This window comes from Micrasema longulum, unplaced genomic scaffold (genome assembly GCF_059751315.1).
Source record: "Micrasema longulum isolate JH-2025_06_02 unplaced genomic scaffold, ASM5975131v1 h1tg000107l, whole genome shotgun sequence".
Lineage (NCBI taxonomy): Eukaryota > Metazoa > Arthropoda > Insecta > Trichoptera > Brachycentridae > Micrasema > Micrasema longulum.
Genome location: NW_028277313.1, coordinates 131163 through 151657, shown reverse-complemented (window position 1 = coordinate 151657; position 20495 = coordinate 131163). Strand labels below are relative to the sequence as shown.

Here is a 20495-nt window from a genome sequence, read left to right as displayed (position 1 = left end):
TACAGACTTATCTGCACTGGGAAAACTTATCATTTGATCTTTATGTAATAAAAATGATTGATAAGCGACGATTCGTAGAAACGAGAAAACATAAATAAGCTTTATCATCATCATCATACCCCCTGTTCGCACCCGATGGTGCATTGGTACATCTGTTACATGAAGGTAAGGTGATTAGCCTTACAGTTCAGATGCTAGTAGAGAAACATGCAATATTGCAATGAATTTTTTTTAATCAATATTTCATGTCAACCTTCTCAAGAATCGAATCCAATGGCAAACCACTACACCACGAGGTGGAATTTTCTCCATTTCATTTTCTTATTCAGATTGTTTACCTGAGAGCAGCCGGTCGAAGGTACTTGTCTAAGGTTTCGGTTGAAGTATTTCAATTTAAATCTATCTGACCTTAGAAGTTATATTATACGTCATAAGAAAAAAAAATAGATATTGGCTTCTTAATCAAGAGTTTTTATATTAATGTTCCATAAATAATGTGTTCAAATTTGATTTATATGAATATGAGATTTTTTTACATAATACATTTGTTTTTCTTATTGTTTTTTTTATTGAACGGACACAGTCTAACTACTGCCCCGTATTTTGACTGTAATTGTTTATGTAAAGATATTTATTAATGAGTAGGATTAATATTTAAATATGTAAACTTTACCAACAAGCCACAGAAAGTGGCTTGAGAAGGTTTTTGTATTTTTTAGGTTTTTTTTTTTATCTGTCTTAATTTTTATTCATGTGTACTTTTACAGTTAAATGAATAGATAATGAATTAAATAAAACAAAACTTTGCTTTCAATCCGCCCGGAGACGAGAACCAGAGCTTACCAGAGAAAAAAATAAAGCAGTTATCTGCACTCGGAAAACGCATCATTTTGGCTCCATAGGAACAGGTGGATAGGCTGCAGTATGTATACACAAAGAAGGGATGAATGATGAATAGACTTACCAGAGGAGAATAGAATGCAGAGCTATCGACTCCGATGGTGGGGTAGGGATTCTGGTCTGTGCTGGGGTACGGCGTGCCGTAGACGCCGACACCGGAGGAGAGGCGCGGGTAGCCGCCGGACAGCGCCAGGCGAGCCTGGTCGTACTGGCACGAGCAGACGGTCTGGCCGGACACGGGGTCCGTCATGATGGGGCGGCCGCCCTCGCAGCAGGCGCCGGGCGCGGGCCCGCCCGGGGACGGCGCGCCGCCCGCGGCCAGCCCGCCCGCCGAGCCCGCGGGGCTCAGCGACGGCGCGTGCGCCGACGCCGCGCCCGGCGACGTGGCTGACGCCCCCGTCGTGGGCTGCCCGCCCTGCACCAGCAACTGGAACAGCGTCAGAATATTTTATTTATTGAGGATATCAACAGAGAATAAAAAATAGTATAAAGGAAAAAAACAGGAAATAAAACCAATAACAGATATCCACGAATATGTGTATTTTTGCGCGCTAGTGTGTGAGAGGGTTTGTGTGTATATTGTAAAAATATAGTACAAAAATATTTGTCAACATTATAAAGCATTAAATATCGATCTTTCTGTTCATGGTCTTTGACTTCGCTCTTCTCAGGAGAGAACACTTTCCATTCCTCGACATAGCACATCATTTTTCAGCTATTCCTTTTCTCTCCAAGCTGCTAGACTTTGGAATGAGCTACCTCTTCATATAAAAAATGCACCTTAGCCACCTTTGAGAAACGCCTGAAACATTATTTTATATCTCCAGAATCTTGAACTCCCTGAATTATACTTTTTTTTTAAAAAGTATATTCCTTATCATTTAATATGTATGACATAATGTACTTTTTTAAAAGTTAATATGCGCAAGACTTATCTTCCAATTAAAAACAGCTCTTAGTATTAATTGATTAGGTTATTTTTATTTTATGTGTGTATCTTTTTATATATATTAATGTTTTTTTAGTACAAAATTTTGACCAACTCTTCTTTTACCCAATCTGTTTTAAGGTTGGCTAAAGGTTATGCTTTTGGCAATAAGTCCGCCATAGTACTTATTCTTTGTACTTAAAGTTATTAATAAATATAATATCAATTTTAGAGCTCGTATTTTGAATGTCATTTGGTTACAATCGAATGGGTCGATAGAATGATTTTTTTAATTATACTCTCGAACGAAGCATACAAGTAGAGAGTTCTGTGCATAGTTTGTAAGGACGGATGTTACGCGGAATAAATAGTCTAATTTTTAAGTAGTACAGTAGCCAGGGAATAAGGTTTTTTTTAATTTTTTTTAAATTTGAAAATATATTTATAAACCCTAAAGCTAGGGTTTCCTAGGACAGCGGTGCCCGTATTTTAACGGCCGTAGTGAACAGTGATGCGGTGGATAACCGTCGTAACGGTGACTAGAGTGTGGTTTCCTAGGAAAACGGTGTTATCAACACCATTTAACACCGTTTCTCTAGGAAACCACTCTCTAGTCGACGTTACGACGGCTGTCTACCGCATCACCGTTCACTACGGCCGTTAAAATACGGGCACCGCTGTCCTAGAAAACCCTAGCTTTACGGATTATTATACTCATTTTACCAAAATAATATTTAAAAAATTCATTCATACTCCGTTGTTCTAAATAATATTTTTTACATCTTTTGAAAAGTTTGTCTGAGTCTTTTGTTTTGTTTTGTCTGGTAGTTTAATGTATAATTTCAGTCCCTGGTTCATTAGTCTTGATTGTCCTTGTCTTGTTTAGAAAGTTGTGTATGGTATTTGTCTGATATTCTCGTATTATTTCCATGTTGACTACAATTTTTTACAAGTTTTAGTTCTTTGTCTACAATTACATTAGTGGCTAATTTATGGATAAATTTTAATTATTCTAGTTGAAACAGTTCAGTTATATTTAATTGCTTAGTTTGTTTAAAAAGTTCTCTAGTTGCAGTTAGATAGGGAAGGTCATATACTAATTTTAATATTTTATTTTGTTGTCTTATTTTGTTGCCTTATTTTGTTTTCTGTGATAATTTTAGGACTACAGTAAAAATATTACTAAAGGAATACACCGGGCGACTTTATTTCCATTGAATAGTGATCGTTTTTTAATACTCTTTTAAAAGTAAGTTTGTTATATAAATAAACATATGAAAGGGACAGAGCTAAAACCCCTGCATTGCATTTTTTCGATTTTAGAGATATTTATGCCATTTTCTTCTCAAATGAGACAGTAAAATGGATTATTAAAAACTCACAAAATGTGGGTTCGTCACATAAATTTTAGGAAACGAATGTGGAGTCACGGCTGGCAAAACAAATAGTCAAAATGCGATTATTGCTGTAACAAGTTCGTTTTTTCAATCCAAGAAAACGGTTTTTTTTTAATATAGTTTTTTTTACTTTTGTGACTGTATGTAAAAATACGTATTAAATTAATTGAAAATAAATCAATATTTTCCTACACAAGACAGATAGGAAGTTAAGTTTTTATGTTTTTAAATCTATGAAATAATAAATAACATAGTTATATGGTGCGTTACCTTGTTTAGGAGCTTTCTAATGGACTTTCCGGTTTAGCATGTTTACAAAATTCTTTCGTACTTGCGTTCAACTAGTTGTGTTTCAGCAGAAAATATCTAAAGGCATTTTCCAAGCATCGCGCTGTGTGGAATGCCAAAAGACCTCTCAATATGTAAGCCATATGAGTCGCGAAGATTGTTAGTGCGCAGCCATAAAAGGAGTTAAACATTTATCATTGACTACGATTCCGCAATATTTTCTCTCTGTATTTCTGTAGAAAATTGCTAATGCTTAGAAAACATTCCACTCGACAAATATCACTAAGTTCACAGCAGACGGGAAAACTACCGAGAGCTTTTACGGCATCGCGATCGGGAGAAAAAGAAACCGTACGTAAACGGAGATATTTAAAAAAATCTAAACGTGAAATAAAATACGAAATTGTTCCGAGCTTTGCACTCCCGCGTATAAATACACTTCCTCTTAACCTCCGCCCGACCCTGGCATAATATTATTATGGAAGACTTAAAAAGCACCGATGGCCGTAAGTATTTATTCACTCGATATATGATTTAATATTCGTGTTTACATGGCGCAAACAAATATCAGTCAACGATCAAATCGTGTCATTGTCTTAAGAGGGAGAGGAGTAGTATCGTGTCCTGTCCCCGCTTCGTGAACGGTATTCGGATGGATGTTAACAGCGGGTTAAGTGTGCCGGTTTAGTTTTGCCGACAAAAGCTCTGTCAATATTTAAAACTGACTTTCCGCGGCTTATATTTACTAAAACTGGGGAAACCGGGCTCACTCGAGATGGCCGGTGCTTTGATTTCCACGAGTGCCTCTAGACTCCTAAGTAACTTCGCCGCCTATTTACATATATTTATTCACGGGCCTTTGTGCTGTACGCGAGAGACGCAAAATAAATTATTTACACACATTTGCGACGGGTAGAATATTTAAGCCTAATATTCCGTTCTATTCCTCGTGCGTACCTTTCATTATCTCTTTAAAGTCTCCCATAAAGTGTCGAATGAAGACGTTTCTGCTTTTTTATAAATAGATAAATATGTATTTACTTCGAGCTATATATTCCGAGATATTACAACAGAGATAGGGAACATTTTAGAAGGGAATATAAATATGTATGTCTCAGCTGTCATTGGCCAATTTACCTTATCACTTTACATTCACCATCCTGTCTATGTTTGAACATCCGTATTTCTTCGGTTCAGTCCTTCCACTCATTTATTTTTGTAAAGTCATAAAACTTAAACATTTTATGAAAATTTATAATAAAAACTTTAGAATTTATTCGGCAACGCCTGAAAATACGTTTCAAATTAAAATAGGCAGTTTTAGTTTTACGTGGCTTTATTGCGAATCGATGTCTTTATTTTCTCGTCAGCAAACAATCTCAATTATAACGAGATGCAAAGTGTTTGTTACTTATTCTAAGCACTATTATATTGCCGCTCCCTGTCTAGTGAGCCATAAGTCAAAATAAGTCAAACTGAAAAAAATCGATTTTGACCTCGCAATTTTTGAGCACAGACTTATATAAAACAATTTACTCTATATGTATTGTATCACACATTTAATAACAAGAGTATAAGTAGGCAAATAAAAAATCAATTACTGATTATCAAACTGCCGCATATTTATGTTTCGCTTACGATTATAATGTATTTTTTAGTTATTTGTCACAGAGCATTTTTTTTCTCCAAATTTTATGAACTTGACTCAAAACACTATAGTGCTAATTGTGACACTTTTGCCGCTAGGGTGTAAAAATGCATAAACATACTAATTACGAAAGCGTAAGAGTTTTCAATTTCTTTTAGACATTGTACAATCGTATTTAGAAGATATTCTGAAGGGACACCGTGAAATGGAATTATGTTCAAGTGCATTTTAATTAATTAGCTACTATCATTACCTGTTTGAAAAATTAAATTTACCGATTAAAATCACTATTTTCGTGTACCTAACTGATTTATATTTCACCGAATTTAAATGACTGGGGTGATATTAATTTAAAGAGATATTATATGAAATATATATAAAGTCATCATTATCGTACACCTACCCGTACCCGATGGTACATAGAGCACTGCACTAAAAAATGAAATGCAAAGTACCTTTAATCAACTGTCACATAAAGGTTAGAAAATCAGTCTTACTCTCAAAGTACCATTCTATAGACAGTAAATTTTGTAGTAAAAAACTACCTTAGAAACAAATATTTCACGTCATTCATTAGATAGTTTGTTTTACACTACGATATTTCATAGAACCCTGAAGCGTAAGCGTGAGACTGATGATCATCTTACCTTTATGTAACAAAAAATATCAAAATACGCTGCAATTGGTAAACCAATGCGGCTATTTATAATTATTAATTAGGTGCTGGTGAGCGGGGTGATGATGATTAATAATTATTTAACTTGATGAATCTCACCGACATCAATAAAGCAATCGGCACTTTTACTTTACTTAAGTCAACAGAAGGAAGATTTAAGGAAATGTGGGTGTCAGATAGTGAATGTTACACAGTGTGTAAAGTGGGCAAATAAACCAGCCAACGACAGGTCATAAACCCTGTAAATGCCTCGACTTCAGTATTATTTTCCCAAAAATTTTTTTCTGTTTCTTTCTGTTTTAATAAATTTAGGTTAACTCGGAACTATTTTTTTTACTTGTGGCACTATTTACGAGGGGATGCAATATGCCCGATCCGAGTTTCAAAATACATATCAACTTTCATGATGTGGTACTTTCCAATAGAGATTACAGTTGGCGACCGATACGGTGAAGTGGCTCGCAAATGTTTGCCCATCTTCCACTCCGTCTAGCGACCCCTTTGTTTGCTCTGTAGTACGATGATGGTGATATAACAGCTTTATTTTTGTTACTCTGCCTTCTTTCTACAAGGGAGAACCGCCCCCTACCTGAAAACTCACCCCTATTTAATTAGATCGTAGACTTTCTTTTAAGAAAAAATCTAGTTATTTAAAAGAGGATTAATCAACACGACGGACTGAGATTTTTAAATTCCCCTAATCGTTAATTCGAGAAATAAAGTTTTTCGTTTTGTAAAGGGTTTCAGCGCTCACATTTTGGGAATTAATTCGGACTTTTTTACATAAACTTTGACAGTAGTTTTATTCCTGTAAGTTTTCAAAAAAAATAATTTTCCCTCTTGTGTGGTTTTTTATTCCTATAGAGGAATAAAAATTCGATAAAAATTCGAAAATTCGCCACGATTCGCACACATAGGTGTGCGAATCGTGGCGTCTCACTCTTGAATCGAAAAGAATCTTGGGTGTGCGGTGCTTTGAATTCGGTGACAACAAGCGGAGGAGATACGAATGGCTGGGCCATACTGCCGATGCCTCCTGAGAGCCTTAACCACGCTTGCCTACTTTCAGGTTCTCAACGTCCTGGACGTCCGCTGCTGTTTGTCAACAGCTAATGCCAGAACTACGGAACGCGAACCTGTCTTGGGACGACGCCCTGGAACTGGCACCCAATAAAGATTCCTGGAGGCTCTCTGTGGACACCATATCAGAATGATGCTGATGATTATGATAATCTGACTATCATGGCTCATGATTCTAAGTATAATACACAACTTTAATTCATATGGGTCTCATATTTAAAAAAATAATAAAGTCGTACTGTGCCATAACAGGCTTAAATCATATGATTATTTTTACGAATTAGTATTAATAAACTGTCAAACATTATATGTGTATATGTTTATTATATGTATATGTTTACATATGTTTATTTTATTTTATTTTATTTGGGAAATCAACAGTACTACATATATATTTATAGTAAACAAACAGATATAGTGTATAAACTCAGAATTAATAACAGATTTCCACAAAGTATACAAAGTTAGTAAAGAAAATATATACGTGCTAATTTTATTTTTTTATACCAGTATTCAAACATTCCATATTTTGCTTGACGTAACATGACATGACATTACACCACCATCTCTAGTGGAATTTTCGGCATAGTCTTTTGACTTTTGACTCATTGAATCACAACTTTTTATTTTAATACAAAGTAAAAAAAACCCTACTATTTCTTTAATTATAGTGTAAAAAGATGTAATGAAGTTGAAAACTACTTATATTTAAATCAGTCAGGGACTAGTGGCCTATGTTAGCAAGAATGAAATGTCTGGGTTGTTTTATAAATGTTGTTATTTATAAAATATTATATTATATTTACCACGGTTCTAGTAAAAAAATCAAATACGTGGTACGTTTTTTACACCACTACGCCTTAAATAATTAAGAACAAATAACACGCGAAGAGTAATGCAATTTAATTTAATAAATTCTAAATTATACGTTTTATCGATAAGGTCTAAAAAATTTATGTCAAGAAATGTGTTTGACGTCTAAATTACTTCTTGTAAACAATGCAACGAAGTAAATAAAATTTAAAATATAATTTATCTAATCCACATTTGATCGTGCATGGGGCACTGAGTGACAAGAGGATAAGGTGAGGGTAGTCTTATACCTTAGGTGCCAATCCAGGGACAATGAAATATTGCGGTCTGTGTAACAAACATTTCATGTTGACTTTCCCAGGAATCGAACCCAGGACCTTAAGCATAGTAAGCAAACACGCTGACCACTACACTACCAGGTGGACGTTTCTTTACTCGTTTTTTTTTTACTTTTTCTCCATGCAAGCAGCAAGCACAATAAATCATTCGCTCGACAGTTTAGTAATCTTCGATACTATGGTCAGTTTGCACATGTGCTTCTTGCTATTTGGTCACATATTTCTAGAAATAACCACAATTTACATGCATTCCCCCGCCAGACTCTAGATAAGCACTGTTTAACGTGTGACATTTAAAAAATTTAAGAAGAAGACCGAGAAAGACATGGCACGATCAAGTCCATAAAATACTTAAAGATGGAGATGTCAAGAGTAGGAATAATCGGCGTGCGCGCATGAAAAGACGTATGAATGTAGAGGAAGCGAGGTCTATATGCAAAGACAGAGTGATATGGCGTTCTAACCTCTCTACCTACCCCTGCGGGGGAACGGCGTGATGGTTTGTTTGTTTGTTTTTATTTATTTATGTAAATTAACTGACCAAATAATTAGTTAAAATAATTTAATATTCGCCATAATGAGCCAAAAATTATTTGAAATGATACTCGTATATCACTTAATAAATTCAAAGGCAATCTAAAGAAATTTTTTGAACCCAAGTATAACAGCATTATATTTTATTTGGTATTACTGTAGTATTGTTTTCTGTTTTTTTTTTTTTTTTTTCGTTTATTTTTTTTCTCGCGTTTATTCAAAATTATATTTACAACTTCAAATTACTAAATAACTGTTTAAGTTTAACATCAATATTTTGAGTTTGTGCAAATTTTTGTGGACATGTAGTAGTTTTGTAGACAAGTTTTGTAGACAGTTTAGTTTAAGTTTAAATCACTCTCCAAGCACAAGAGCTAGTCTCTTTTTTTGGAAAGTTGTAGTTACAACATTAATTAAATGTATTATAAAAGTAGATTTTATTAGGAAAAAAAACATGCGTCATTTTATAACACTATATTAATTCATAATAAAAAAAGCCATCGTTATAATAATTTATTAATAAAAATATAAAATGTAAATAGGGGCTAGATTTCTTATTGTCTATGCGCTCTGTAGCTGCAAGACGTGCTGTAATCTAGCTCCTGTATATCATAATTGGAGACGAGGAACAAGAATCCCAACCATCCATGCGCTCTGTAGCTGCAAGACGTGGTGGGATATTTATTTATTGTACAGCGCCCTTGAGGTAATTTTCACAAAAACGGCGCTGTAAAATTTATCCATATATACATACATTTTTTGAGTCAATATGTCCAAATGTTTGCGGACAGGTATTTGTTTGTGGTTTGACAGATGGAAGAGTTGAGGAAATGTGGATGTTTAACATAGGCAAAATGGTGAATGTTTCACAGAGTCTAAAGTGGGCACTTAAACCAGTCAATGAAAGGTCGTTAGCCCTGTAAATGCCTAGACTTCCATATTTCCTTTTCAAAAATGTTTTCTCTCTCTGTTGCCACACATTTATAACTAAATAACAATAACTTCTTACAGTAAAAAAATAAGGGTTAAAATTTCTAAATCTCTGTAGCTGCTGTTATCGTTATCTAGATTTCATATGTAATTTTGTTAGAAACACGCTAGTCACTTTATTCGTAAAATGTTAATGGGGGCTAGAATTCTAACCGTCCATGCGCCCTGTAGCTGCAAGATGTGTTGGGATGATTATACGGCGTCCTTGAGATGATTTTTACGAAAATGGCATCATAGAAATTATCCTTAATAATAATAATTCTATTAGAGAGGTAGAAACGTTATTATTAATTATGTATGTAATTATCCTGTAATTTTATACTCATTTGTCAAGATATTTGTTAATAAAAAAAATATATAGTATGCAAGTTTAATATGTTCCTGATAAAATGGAATTCACATTTCCCATAATTTAAAATACGATAAAAATATATGTACAAATAAATTATTTAAAAATAAAAACAATTTATGACCCTTTCGCTACACCCAGCATTTTATCAGCCAGCTGTTGTATTTCTGGCCAATCAGGATAGTTTCGAGTCCATAGATTATAAAAACGTCAAACATGGCATCTTCAATACCTAACGTCATGTAGATAGTGTGAAGATACATACATATTTTTAAATATACCGTCGTTTTATCACAGATGATACGCCAAAAACGATAAAATAGGTCGACTCGTAAACTCGACTTAATACGCATTCGAAAATAATGTTGTATTTTCAAACAAATGTATTTTGTCATCAGGTCCCTATCCGCACCCTGTAGCGCCCGTAGGGCACAGCACTAATACACTAATTGTAGTGCATACTGCCCTTATAGGCAAAAAGGCACCAATTTGCAAAGGTCATATTTTGAGATACGACATTTAAAGTAAATAAAATATTTATAGAACAAAAGCGTCCAAATTTTTGGGTTTGGTTTTTAGTTCGACACCAAACGTGTACGGACGGCTCCGTTTTGCGCTTGCGATTCCCTACCTGAGTACCTACGGTCCCTTGTATTGATGTAAACTGTAGCTAACTTCGTGGTTGATAATCGTATAATGGATTTTGTCCATATGGGCGACTCTATTAGCCAGTGGCGTATAATCACTCTGAGTTATTTATCAACTTTAAGCTAATTTAAATAATTATAACTAAAAAAAACATTATGTCAATTGTTTCTCAGCATAAAACCTGTGTGCGTTTATAACGCATATTATTAAAGCGCCCTTGAGGTATTTTATTACGAAAATGGCGCTATATAAGTTATCCATAATAATAATAATATTATACAATGTGTTTTTGCTTATGAATTTTTGGATAGGTAGGTACTAAGTTATTGCTTAAAAACTAAAAAAACATGATTCTGTTTTTGGTACAGAATTATTCGTTTTTGGTTTTTGTATCATATCAAATAGTTCTTTTTTTGTTAACATTGCCTCACATTAATACATTTAGTGATTTTTGTCAAATAGCTGCGTTTTTGCTTATGATGGTAGAATACTGATCATACTGGTTTCGTGAAGTTGAGGTGATCAGCCTTTCGCTTTTGGTGCCCGTCCATGAACAATGGCATATTTCAGGGCAAAACTAACTTTCAAATCAATATCTATTAGGTAGAAGTACATTTATTTATTTATTTACTTATAAATAGTTAGTAACATATTTTTTGAGACACAAATCCCTATTGCATAGGACTAAAAGTCCTGAGTTAAATTGGGACGAGTAATTAGTTGACACAGACATACGAGTATATCATCACAAATATTACATTGGGTCAAAAACATAATATTTAAAAAAAAAAAAAATATATGGTTCATCAATATAGAAAACAGCAAACTCAAATATTCGGAAAATCGTCAAGGAGTTTCCCACTCATACCCCTCCCACTAAGGAAAATCCAGTCCTTGACTCCTCTTGAAATGTCCTTGAGAGCTTAATACGCTCTTTCAAAATATTAAAAACTCTCAGTGCGATAAAGGAGAGATGTAACTGAACAAATATTTAAAATATATACATGTATAAAATATACGTAAATTCATACATTACAAGATAAATTAAAATACTTTAAAATTTAGAACAAACAATAACATATATCGAGAAATTAAAGCTGTATTGGTACTAAAACATCTCTTTTTACCATGTTCGGGTGAATTGAAGAATATAAATTTGTGTGTGTAATAAAATTAGAATCCTGAACGAGTCTTTTCAACTCGATAACTACTCCCAAATAAAAAATGACTTTAATCATATGTATCGTATACCTACTATAAAAACTCGTATTTTTTATTTTTTACTTGTTATTTTGATATTTTAAATAATGTCTCGTGCCGCGGGAAACATATTACATAATTTTGAAACATGCCCTAACTAAAACATGATTTTTAAACTACGAAATATGCATAATATCTTTCAAGTATTAAAAAAAAACATTGAAATTACACGAAAGTAGATTTAACCTATTGCTTAAAAAAATTGTTTAATTCAGGTATATTTACACATAATTTTCTTCTAAAATGTATCTATACTATACTAGTAAAAAACATTTTTTTAATTATTTTATCCGACCCCCCACAAAACCATTCAAAAATTTGATTGAAGTTATGAGACTTAAAAGTAATAATGTATCATTATAATACGTATATTAAATATTCACCCAAATTACATCGAAGGCTTTCAAAATCGTTTGACGCATAAAAAACTCTAAGAAGCCATTATTGGACTACATAATTATGGCTATCTGAATTCTTTAATCTAGCAACTTAATGCATTATACAAATCATGATAGTCTGTAGTCATAGATAAGTGTATTAAAAAGGCCTACCGTTTTACGAGTACGAAGAAAAATATTTGTATGTATGTATATGGGTAATACAATTTTAAATTAACGGATTATTGGAAAATTCACTACATGAAATTATTTCACCTGTTAAGAAATCTTCTAAAAAATGCAATCAGTTCTACACATTTAATGTGTGTCATTCTATAATAAACATATTGAATAATTTTTACTGACTAAAACTGTTTTTTCAGTAATAATTATTAACTATAGTTTCTTTTGTTATCACGTGCTACAGATTCAAAATAATTTAGAGAACAGGTGGGCTTTAAGTTTTTTTCCGAAGCATTCCTTCAGTCTCACAGTTTTACACTTCAACTGGGAGAGCATTGCACGCCACAGGGCTTGCGACCACAAATAATGGTACTATTGGCAAACCCGCCGAAATCTATCATTCTTTATTTTGAGCAAATCACGACAAACTGATACAATAATAATCGTCTTCAACTTTTTTTTTATATTTCATTTTTTTATTATAACCGGTAAATATTTTTGGCGAAGGTAACCAAAGCTGAAATAAGCATGATTATATCAAGAAAATAATTAAATTAAAAAATTTACTATTGTTTTCCAACATTGCAATTTTTATGGAGAGGTTACCATGTTAGCAACATTTCTTTTTGGGTTTTTCTTACGAATTCTTACAAATAAAACGGATTTTAAACTGACAATAATGATTATTGTAAATAATTGTATTTTTAATAAGTTTCAATTCAGATCTAACTATTTTTAGATTCTGGATTCTGCCCGGTAAGCAAATAATACTCTCAAATGCACGTTCGTCGAATTTAATGCGCTGGTTGCGTTCAGCAGTGGCAAACGGTGTTTTATTTTAAGGTAATCTACAAAAAATATTATTAATTGGTACCTACACATTAGTACATAATATAGAATTTAAGGAATGTAATTATTATAGATTACTATTTTTTCTTTGGTTCTGTAAAAATATAAACTCAAAAACTCAAACAATATATATTTTATTATCTACTAGCTATACGTAGCTTTATTCTACACTATTTAAATAGTACACTTGTACATCCGTTTAGTAAAAAATACCACAATGACGGTCAACAGATATTTCTATTATTATTGAAATATCAACACTAAGCACTGGCCGATTCCTGTTAAAATAAATAATGCTAAAAATGGCCACTCTGAACTCCACATGTCCTCTGTGATGCATTATATGTCAACGGTATCTATCAAAGAATAATACCCTTCGAAAATAATGTTCGAAATACTTATTTCCAAAGAGAAAATCTTCAAATTATATTTTTAATTTGCAAGCTTTTTTTTAATGCAAAAAAAAACAAAACTGGGTTAATGATGTAAAATATCGTATACTTTTTTGTATGGAGGAATGAGCTGAGGTAATAAAATAGTTTCATGGTATACTGAGAACGGGCTGGGCGCTGAGCTATATAGATATTTTTTTGTAGAAATATATAAACGGTAAAGGTGATTTAAAATAAATATACAAAAATAAAAAAAATATATAAACATAGTTACTACTACAAAACATTATTTTCGAAAATGAAATATAATAATAAGCTGTGCATAATCGCTTATTTGGACGTTTCGCCCCTGGCGTACAGATATAATAACTATTCGTATTTCCGAGATTTAACTGATCAAAGCGTAAGAAGTCTGTCAGCTAGTACATCCGAAATGGATAGTTCTTTTAGATTTTCCGGAGCAGAGTCTAGGTCGTTTTATAATGATAGCTTGGTCAATTGCATCTTTTACGCCAAACTCACGTCAACTTGCCGTAGGTACTTGGTAAGACTCTTGATTAGCTATTACCTTAATCGGCGGAAATCCTTTTGATTTTCCATCATATTAATACATTTTTTTGTTTTTTTAAAAGAAAACTAAAATAATCGTTTTGTGTATAATAATTTATTTGAAATAAAAGTTGATTGTTTTTACTGTATTAATTGACGGTCCTAGCAATTTGATGAATATTAATCAGCGCATGTGAAAAGTAATTAAGTATCTTCTTTTACGAATATAAATAAGGAAGATTTATTATAATGTATGCGTTTTGCAAAGCGTGCATGTCTATGCGTTGCAACAAAAAACATTAGAATATTTAATTTGCTAAATTATCGTTATTACAAAAATCTTGTAATATGTTCAAGCAAACTTGTTTTTTTACAGCGGAAGCGTCATTTGCAATTAATATTATTATATAAGTTTTCCATAAAGGTACACATGTATTTTACTATTTTATGTAATGCAGATCTGTTGTTAACTAACAAAAACTAAAGGTAGATATTACAATATAATATATAACAATTAATTGAACCGTTATCAATCGATTATAACTTTCAGAGCAGGTATTTACTGAAACTTGTTTTGATAACATATTTAACATGAAAATGGTTAGGTACGGCAATAAACATTGTCTTTTAAATAATAAAGGACTTTTTAAAAAACTTTAACGAAAATTCATCATTTTGTTTGTTTTTTTTATTTTTAATTAAAGATTGTTTTAAGATGGTAGGTATTGGGTTCGTTGATGAAATATATCTTTATACCGTTCAAATGAACAATTATGCATCAGATTATTTAATACTATAAAAAGTTTGGTGGACGAAGAATACAGATATGATAAACAGAGCGGAAGTAAGTCCGCTTCGTTGGCGCTTTCGCCTTCAATTCTCGAGGTCCTGGGTTCGATTCCTGCTGGGCCGTACGGAATTATGTTCACTTGTAATTCAATTGTTCACAATTGTATTACACTTAATTTTACTTGGTTGGACCTTTTTCACCGTTTTGCAAACAAAACATATTTTATTTTATATTATACCAAACGCCGATTTTCTGCAATAAACTGAGCTAATGTGATTATTTTACTGTAACTGGGTGGACGCCTGAATCGTAGGATTGATCAATTTACTTCTGTATAACAGATTGAAATACATTACATTAATATATATATATATTTGGATGGTTTACATAGTGCCATTTTTGTGTAAATCACCTCAAGGGCGCTGTACAATAAATAGACGTCCCAGCACGTCTTGCCACAGAGCGCATGGACTGTTGGGATTCTAGTTCCCCGTTCAGGTATATTACAATTATGATATAAAGGAGTTTGATTAAAGCGCGTCTTGCCGCTACAGAGCGCATAGACAGTAAGAAATCTAGCGTCGATTTTCATATTTTTTTAAAAAAATTTTTTGATAATGAAGTTTAGAGTTTAAGTGATATTTAAAAAACGAAATAAAAAACAAATTTATAAAAATGAAAGTAAGATTACAACAAGTCTTGCAGCTACTGAGCGCATGGATGGTTGGAAATCTAGACCCCGTTTAATTTATATATTCGGGTTGTGGTCCTGTGGCTAGTGTCTCGGACTCACGGACTAAAGTTCCGTGGTTCGAATCCCACTTTACCCCAACTTGATTACATTTTGTAATAGTCAGTTATTTACAACTCGTTGAAAATGGCTCTCAAAATTAAAAATTTGGTTAAATCATAAGAACGCAAATATTTCTTTTCATTAAAAAAAAAACGATAATTGATATTTAATATCATTTACCTATTGAAGCTAGATTACTAATCATCTTGCAGCTACAAAGAGCATGGACGAATGAAATTCTAGCAACTTGAAATTATATTCATACTCGTCGTTTGGTGAAACAGTCAGGAAATAATATTGCGCTTTAATATTAATTTTTAATGCCTAAGTAATAAACCAAACCCAAACTTCCACCTAATATTAAAAAATTCCATAATAATGTTTTTAATACTATTATTATTCACTATCCTTATTTTGTAATACTTACCGATATAATCTAGCACATAATTTTATAATCAAGTTGTTTCTCAGCGAATGGAAGTCAACGCTACTGGTTATTACTAACACACTCTCTATCATATTATTTCATACAGGGTGTTTGAATAAATCAAAACTGCAGAATGATTATTACTTACTCCAAGTAATGCAGTGAGTCCAATATTCAATGTAATTTCATCTCTCTCCGTGGTGTTATTATATTTATATTTTTATTTTGTTTACCTTTATTTTTATTTTCTATTAATGCTTAGTTTAACTTAATTATTTATTAATATACAAGGCACGCAGTGCCTTTTACCTTAAAAAGATACATATTAAATAATATAAACACTTCAATATAATGCTAAATTTTGTAAAATTAAATTGAAAACTATTTTGTTTCATAAATACTATATATAACACAGCAGTTTTGTATAAAGAACATATTTAGATATGAAAAAAATATTAAACAATGTGGGCAGATAAAATTTTAAAACGAATAGAATTTTTATATTTTTTACTTTAAGAGGTACAAAATACAAGTATTTTAAATACACTAAATTCTTTTGTCTCAAAAAAAAAAACAAAAAAATAGTAATAATAATAACAATTAAAGTAATTTAAAATATAAGTAAACACGTAATTATGGTACACAATAGTACTGATATAAAAGTAAACATAGAAAGCACTATAATCTAAAAAATGGAAATTATCTCTTGTTTATGTGTATTGACGTTTTATATAAAAAAAATGTGTATCCATATTATTATTCTTTACTGATGCTTAATATAATTTTTCTTTTGTACACATTGAGATATATTATTGTACACCGATATTAGAAACAATTTTCTATTGATTCAAAACCAGTAAATTCACAATTTATCAGCTTTAGAACAGGCTATTGTCTTGTTGGATGACAAATTGTGAAATGCCAGTGTTAAAAAAATGTACCTACATTGTTTATTGTTTTTTCTTTGTTATTTTGTTTCTATCTCTCTCAAAAATAATATATAAATATGTATTATCGACAAAATTAAGAAAGGTCTTTTGCGATGGTTCGGTCATGTGGAGCGAATGAATGATGAAAGAACGGCTAAAAAGATTTATGATGCGAATGTGTCTGGTTGTAGAAGTCGAGGAAGGCCGAGAAAGACATGGCATGATCAAGTACAACAAATTCTTGAAAGTGGTCATGTGAAAAGTCGGAATAATCGACGTGCGTGCATGAGAAGATGTATGAATGTGAAGGAAGCAAAGGAAGTGTGCCAGGACAGAGTGGTGTGGCGTTCTATCCTCTCTGCCTACCCCTCTGGGGAAATGGCGTGATGGTTAGTTAGTTAGTTAGTTAGTTGTTAATTCATAAACCGCTAATGCCTTTTTCTTTTTAATACTCGATTTTGCATAGGGCACTGTATTGATGCACCAAATGCAGCGTATCTAGATTATCTGTTACTTGAAGTTAAAATGAACCGTTTTAAGCTTCGGACGCCAATCCAGGGACAATAAAATACCGATGTGTATATATTTTACATATATTTTGCCAAATTTCAAATGGGATTGTTTTTAAAATTATATTTTTAATTGTGTTGGTTTGCAAACAATACATAAGATGTTTGTATATGATACATAAGAATCACAATTTCATATCTAAGTTTTAATATTGTTCATCAAATTTTAGGTAGGAGAACACATGTTACAAATAAGTTTTAAAAATCTTAAAATTACGTTTTATATTAAACAAACTTGATTCAATTTTATCAAGTTATCGACTTATTTCAATAATTATTATACCTACAAGTTATTACAATTTTACCAATATATTGAACATAAACGACTATTTAATATTATCTAGATTTGGTTCAATCAGTATTAGCCCTCCTATAATTTTATTATTAAAGTTCGTATTTCGGTGTGACAGATAAAAGGAATTTTATCTCCATTAAAATTTGTAACAGCCTGTACATGATACAAATTTGTAAATATTTATAAATTTATTGGTTCAAGATGCCCAAGGCACATCGGAATTATTAGGTCGCTCCAACATCAATAATTATGATTATTACGTTTTATTATTAGGTATTATAAGGCAACTTCTTATTATTTTAATCAGATTTTAAAAATATTTTTTGATTCCCGCCTCGAGCGCTAGGTGGCAGCGCCTACCCACGCTACAACTATTATCAAATCTCAAAGAAAGACGTCAAAATACGTTGCATCTTTCAACAGACTCTTGCGACGCATTCAATTCGACAATAATATAATTGTATAATGCGCCAGTGCTAACGTCATGTCACTTCTTCAGTTCACAAAAGCTTTCACTATTTTGACATATATCCCCCCATCTATTGGCAGATGTCAGAATTCGCTTTAACAACCTACCAAACTACTTACGGATTACAAAAATAACATTAAAATTATTATACATACGCGCCATACGCGGTTATATTCGGAATATTCCTGAATGCAAATAAAAGTTTCGTACTGAAAAATTGGGGAAACATTATTAAAAATGACTGGATTACAAAATATTTACATAACTGTATCGTTTCATAGAAAATACGCATTTGTTTATAAATAAAGTATTACAAAAGTTTGTATTTTTTTGGAGCTTTCGTTAAGTGAAAAAAACTAATTTCGTCATTTTTCATTTTAAAGTTATTGTGAATCGATAAAAGGCGACACTACTCTAATTGTATCTATAGTCTAGGTATCTTTTATTCATATTAAGTATAACATATAGCGGCCTCCGAGGTATAACGGCTAAGACATTTGTCACGCGTACAGAAAGTTACGGGTTTGATTCCTTCTGAGAACACAAAAATTGAATGTATTTTTTTAAAAGACTGGGTGTTTCTCGCTGTAAATCATCACTGTGATACAAAAAATATATAAAAAAAATAAATACATTTTTCAAAATCAACATACCCAAATCTCGAAGAAATATGGATGTTCAAATATGGGCAGAATGGTGAATGTTGCACAATGTGTAAATTGGCACCCCTATCCCGTTTTTTAAATCTGTTTGAATGCGTATTTACCCATGACTTATAGATTTTTTTTAATAAAAGAATTTTTCAAAACGACCATGAAATGTGGTATACCTAATGAAAATTATGCTTGACAGACGCACGGGTTTCCGGGTTCGATTCCCGGTGATAATAATTTTGTCCAACCTGGGTTATTTTTGCTTTATTAAAAATGACCAAAAATAAATAAACAGCTTATTGATAATGACTTTTGCTCTACAGGATTCTCGGCTTCCCTCTCTTTAGGTTTCAGTTCTTTGACTTGACAGTTTTGTTTTTCAAAAATGTTTTTCGAATAATAGATGTTAAAAACAATAAACAATATAAATTCGAAGATTGGGGCGATTTCATTACCCTATCAAAATAATAATTAAACAAACAAATTCCATTAAGAAAATTAGTAGGTATACCTACCTGCATTAGTTATTTTTCGTACCAACAGCTGATGAAATCAGAAAAAAAATTTAATTATATATATGTAGGTAATGTTTTCTTAATGTTTTATTACACACAAAAAAGAGTTACGAATATAAATTAAGTACCGATTTTACACGTTTTATTAATAATAAACTTTATTTATAAGTACCTAGATTGTAAGTACATACCTAAGTATAAAATATTCATAAACTTAATACGATTCCAATGCTGCTAACAATTTTAATTGTAAACGAAAGAAAACTGACAAATTGCGTCGGATGATTTACTCATTTTGTAATAAAATACTTTTTATAATAAATGACTTATTTTACGTTCTTTAGTCATTTTGACCTTTTTGAAATAAAAATAAATACTAAGACCACATAATTGTTTATAGTACCTACATTTACATTATTTTACTGTTTTTTGTGCACTTTAAAGAAAATATCTGTTCTTGTAATTAAATTAACAAGAGAATTTTGCACAAATTACGTAGATTCATATTAGAAAGTTATGGCCAAGATAATAATTAAATGTGAATTTTCATTAAATGATTTTTCATTCTGATTAAATTTGTATCTACTTTTAAGTACGTACGAACTATATAATTTTCATGGACCAAAGATCAAACAAAAAAATTTATAAAGGGGAACATGAATTAAGATATGCGTTTTATATGTTTTAAAAATGAAAAGATCACAACTGAATTGATTATACCTATTGACTACCCTTATTGTACACATTATTTCCAAAAGTATTTTTTATACCGAATTTGCCTTCAAATTATTATTATTAAATTTTAATTGTCTCAGTTGAAATCGTAACCTTAATACTCTGAATTGAATGTAAGGTA

At 31.8% G+C, this 20495-nt stretch overlaps 1 protein-coding gene across 3 annotated transcripts in view; it reads right to left on the bottom strand.

Moving 5' to 3' along the window:
- Positions 1–20495, bottom strand: part of LOC148284599 (homeobox protein caupolican-like) — a 167919-nt gene that overhangs the window by 86534 nt on the left and 60890 nt on the right. For all 3 annotated transcript variants that reach the window (XM_088237671.1, XM_088237688.1, XM_088237680.1), the window contains exon 2: positions 965–1327. In XM_088237671.1, coding sequence (XP_088093797.1) covers positions 965–1327 — 363 coding nt within the window. The remainder of the gene's footprint in view (positions 1–964; positions 1328–20495) is intronic.